Source organism: Enhydra lutris, unplaced genomic scaffold (genome assembly GCF_002288905.1).
Source record: "Enhydra lutris kenyoni isolate GAN:26980312 unplaced genomic scaffold, ASM228890v2 scaffoldscaffold1, whole genome shotgun sequence".
NCBI lineage: Eukaryota > Metazoa > Chordata > Mammalia > Carnivora > Mustelidae > Enhydra > Enhydra lutris.
In genome coordinates, this window is record NW_019154085.1 from 20187049 (window position 1) to 20191693 (window position 4645).

Consider the following 4645-nt stretch of genomic DNA (forward strand, 5'->3'; position numbering starts at 1 on the left):
GTAGGATTTAAAATTTTGTTATATTTGCACATTAACTAGCAGCTAGATCCAAACAAATACACTTAACACTTAACAAAATTATTAAATAGAAAGTTACCATGTGAATTGGAACCCCCAGTGAGTGACCTCATGAATTCCAAAAGTGAGGGTCTCCTTGCCTGTGCTGGGAGAGGCACCCCAGCTGAGGCACTGGAAATGGCCCTGGTCCAGCCTAGTCTCCAGGGGGCAGAGTGGAGGCCCTTGTCCAAACCTGGCTGCCTCAGGGTCTAAGCCCCTGGTCACCCTTCTTCAGGTGTTAGCAATATCTGCTGTACCCACTTGTCAGCCTGCAGGGTCATGGAGAGGCTCTTCCTTTTGGAGGGAAATCTCATCTTACTTTCGATGTATTATGGAGAAGGCAGGTTCTTCCCCATGTTCCAGATTCTCACACCAAGAAAATGCTCTCTATTCAAAACGTCTCATGCTGGGGTCCATTCTGACCTCAGACTCAGTCACTACCCGGCTCTGTTACTCAAAAGGAGGTGGTCTTGAAATTTAAAAAGATAACTGAAATATTTCATTGTAAGTATTAACTCGGTTAAGGGCTTTTGCTCAGTTCTAAATTCCTAAATAGGCTTCATTTAAAGGCCCCAGAGGCTCCAAGTAACAGTTTTAACACAGGTCATCAATTCGAAAACACTAGAGAGTCTAAGAGAAAACATACAATAAGTCCCCCACCCCACCCCCGCAGTCATTATGTAGAAAAGAGAGAGAGAAAATCCCCTCCTCAGCCCGCGGGCCCCTTTTGTGTTGTTCCTGCCAACGCAGCAGCCTCCTGCTATATAGACGCGCGCCACGGCGGCCCATCACTGACCTCCATCACCAGCCATGGGGAAGGTGAGCCCAGCGCAGCCGCAGGCCAGGAGGGGCCCCCGCACGCTGGGGCCTGGGGCCAGGCCTCTGAGCCTTTCCTTCTCTTGCCTTGCAGATCACTTTCTACGAGGACCGGGGCTTCCAGGGCCGCCACTACGAGTGCAGCAGTGACCACCCGAACCTGCAGCCCTACTTCAGCCGCTGCAACTCGGTGCGCGTGGACAGCGGCTGCTGGATGCTCTATGAGCAGCCCAACTACGCGGGCTGCCAGTACTTCCTGCGGCGCGGGGACTACCCGGACTACCAGCAGTGGATGGGCCTCAGCGACTCGGTCCGCTCCTGCCGCCTCATCCCGCACGTGAGTCCAGCCCCCCAGGCCCTGCTGGGTCCTCCCGCCACAAGAGCGCTCCAGACACGGCTTTCAGACTAGCGGGCGGCAGCCTTCTGTTGCTGCTCTATGTTCTCCTTTCCTTTCTGAATATCTCCAAGGTTTTCTTCCACTGAATATGTGGCGCAATGCTTTTCATTTAAAGGTTTATTTTGCTTTGCTAAAATTAAACTCACCTCTACTGGGAAAATTCACAGTGTCCATGGCTCAGGTGACGAATAAGCCACATGTTGAAATTGGTTCATCAGGTGTCCTGGGACTAGTTCCTCCGGCTACTTCTCTCTCTTCATCTGTAAAATGGGGCCAATAAAAGTAGCTAAGTCATAGGGTCGGAATAAGGCTGACAGGAGAGTACCTAGCACATGGCAAGCCACCACTTCCCCTAAATATTAACTATTTATGAACATCAAGTCCAGCTTTTCGTTCAGTCAAAACAAATAACCAACGAGCTGATTCCGGCAGCTTCTGCAAAACCCATTGTTCCCCAAATCAAGCCTCTGTGGCCTGAAATCCCAGTTGGGGATTCTCTAATCTATGACACAGTCCTGTGGAAATGTGCCGCTTTTGCAAAGTGTGGAACCCACTCAAACCGACTCAAACCCATGCCTTGATGGACCCAGAGGAGCAGGAAGAACCTGAAAGTCTGGGTTTCTCCTTTCCCATCTGGACTTTTCTAATTACAGACTGAACACCCCAGGCATTAGCTTCTCATAAAAAAAGAAAAGTCTAGAATGGTTGCTCCACATGCACCAGGCTGCTGTGAAGACCAAATTAACTGATGTACATGTGGGTCCTTTCCCAACCGTGGGAGATTCCTTATTAGCTGGCTTTCATCCTGCGGACGATCACTTGTGAGAACTTCTCCTAAAGACCTATCAGTTGTGGGAGCAGGAAGACACTGAGACGATCCGCGCCTTGTGGGAAGGGACATGAAAGTAGAAAGTCTAACTTTCCATTTTTTTCTAAAGGTTTTATGCTCCCTTAGTCCTGGGCAGGTCTCCTTCATGATCTTTGGCTTCCATGTTTGTTCATTACATAAGCAGACTTGCAGAAGCGTGTATTAGAACTGAGAAACAAATCTCATCTTTGTGATGGCTCTTGCCTTTCAGGATCTTGAGTAACAGGGCTTAAAGTAGATGGAAGGGACTAGGGGTCACCTGGGCTAGCCTTTCTTTTTGAATTGCCGCCAGTCTGCGACTTCACCTGAAGTAAAAACAACTTGGCTTCCTTTCTCACTAGCTTCTTCTAATACTCTTGAGATCAAAATTATAACTTTCTTTTCCAAGGGATCCTTTCAAAAATTTTATTTAAATATCTAATTATTTTTGTGCCATCCAAGAATCACTTCAGTCCACTATAAGCCCATAAAGGTCAGAGAAATATAGATATACATAGTTACTTAAGAATGATACTAACTAGGGCCAGCATGTATGATTTATATAGGTTGTGGCCCTATGATTTATATAGGTTGTGTTCCTCTAGGGAATGCCATGCATAATTTGATCTAGGTGAATGATGCCTTCTTCAGTTTTGCAATGTACAACTTATTCAACTGTACACAGCTGCCCTGGTGTTGCCTATCTTTAAAACTTGTCGTCTTTGATATAGACAAGATAAAGAGATGTCCATTCCCCCTGTGGGGTGTGTGACTGGTTGCAAAGGGCTAGGTTTTCTGACTCCTCCTCATCTGCTGATTACCAAACCCACAGACCAGCTCCCACAGGATCAGGATCTATGAGCGAGAGGACTACAGGGGCCAGATGGTAGAGATCACGGAGGACTGCTCCTCGCTTCATGACCGCTTCCACTTCAGTGAGAGCCACTCCTTCCACGTGCTGGAGGGCTGCTGGGTCCTCTACGAGCTGCCCAACTACCGCGGACGGCAGTACCTGCTGAGACCAGGGGACTATAAGCGCTACCAAGACTGGGGGGCCACGAGTGCCCAAGTGGGCTCATTGCGGAGAGCCATGGATTGCTATTGAAGTACTTGTACTCTACCCTGTTCTCCATCTGGAAACTAATAAAATATTTCCTGTGTGTTTGATGCAATTATGTGGTCCTGTTTGCCTTTTAGGCTCAGGAGAAAGCAAGCTGGGAATAACATGGATTTGCTTACACATATCAGTGGAAAGGGTGGTATGGGGTAGCAGTTGAGAGCACAGCCTCCGGAGTCAAATGCCTTGTCCAAATCCTTACTAGCTATAGGTGATGGGGCAAGTTCTTAGCATTTCTGTGCCCCAGTTTCTCAACTTGTAAAACTCAGGGTAATAATATTCTTCATCTCATAATGTTATGATGTGGATTACATGAGTTTTTATTTTAGAGTCACTGACATAGTTTAGCTTTGCATATAGTAGTTGCTAGGAAGGTGGTCTATAAGCTTGCTGGCAGAACCCCTCATCACCTTCTTAGTACTCTTCCTTAGTAGACATCTGTTTTGGAGATTGTATTAAGTGGGACAGCTGAGTGATAGAGTTAGATAAGTTTGCTAAGATAACTGTGTCTGATATGACTTAGGTCTTAAACATATATGACTGGCTGAATAGATTTATTATTTATGTATCCAGAGCATAAATATAAGAAAGAAGTGTCACGTAAGCAAATAACCCAAATGACTCTTCCAAACATTTTTCTACTTACGGGAGGTACAGAGCACTCAGGTAGTGTGTGCACTGATAAGAATGAGCACAGAGTGACAGAAGTAAAGGCAGGTGGTGCATGATCAGGAAAGTAAAATGCAATCACGGCAGATGAAGTTCCTCAAATGAAACCTACTTAGGTATTTTATTACATCACAAGATTTTAAGTGTAAATACTAGACTTCTCCATTTCAGAGGTTTATCATGTATGTGAGAAAAAACAAATTTCTTCCTAGCTTAGGGGTTTGTCTCATGGTAAAAATGGCAACATCTTGTTGAAATATGGTCTTGGGGAGCTGAAGGGCCATTATTATGAAAGAACCACTGCAAGCGATTTTCTATTTAAAAAAAAAAGAAGAAGAAAGAAAAGAAAAGAAAGAAAGGGAATGTGTTCAGCTAGGAAATATATTGTTTCCCAAACCTCAAACATTAGAGGAATAACGCAGTCAGATTATTTATGCCTAACATTTTATTTCGTTAACACCCATGCATGCTCCAAGGTATGTGGAGAAGCTCTATGGACATTTAAACCCGTGCTGACCAAGACATCAGTCACTGGCACATGACAACTCTGAAAAATTGAAACAAGCTTTGTCCAAAACAAAGCTGTCACCAGATGTCAAAGACTTAGTGTAAAAAGTAGAATATGAGGGGCACCTGGGTCGCTCAGTGGGTTAAAGCCTCTGCCTTCGGCTCAGGTCATGATCCCAGGGTCCTGGGATTGAGCCCTACGTCGGGCTCTCTGCTCAGCGGGGAGCCTGCTTCC

At 45.9% G+C, this 4645-nt stretch overlaps 1 protein-coding gene across 1 annotated transcript; it reads left to right on the forward strand.

Moving 5' to 3' along the window:
- The first annotated feature begins 867 nt into the window (after nt 1–867).
- On the forward strand, nt 868–3222 carry LOC111145314 (gamma-crystallin F-like). Its single transcript, XM_022500155.1, has 3 exons — nt 868–876; nt 968–1210; nt 2950–3222. The coding sequence occupies exons 1-3, from the start codon at nt 868–870 to the stop codon at nt 3220–3222; spliced, it is 525 nt and encodes a 174-aa protein (XP_022355863.1).
- The last annotated feature ends 1423 nt before the right edge of the window (nt 3223–4645 follow it).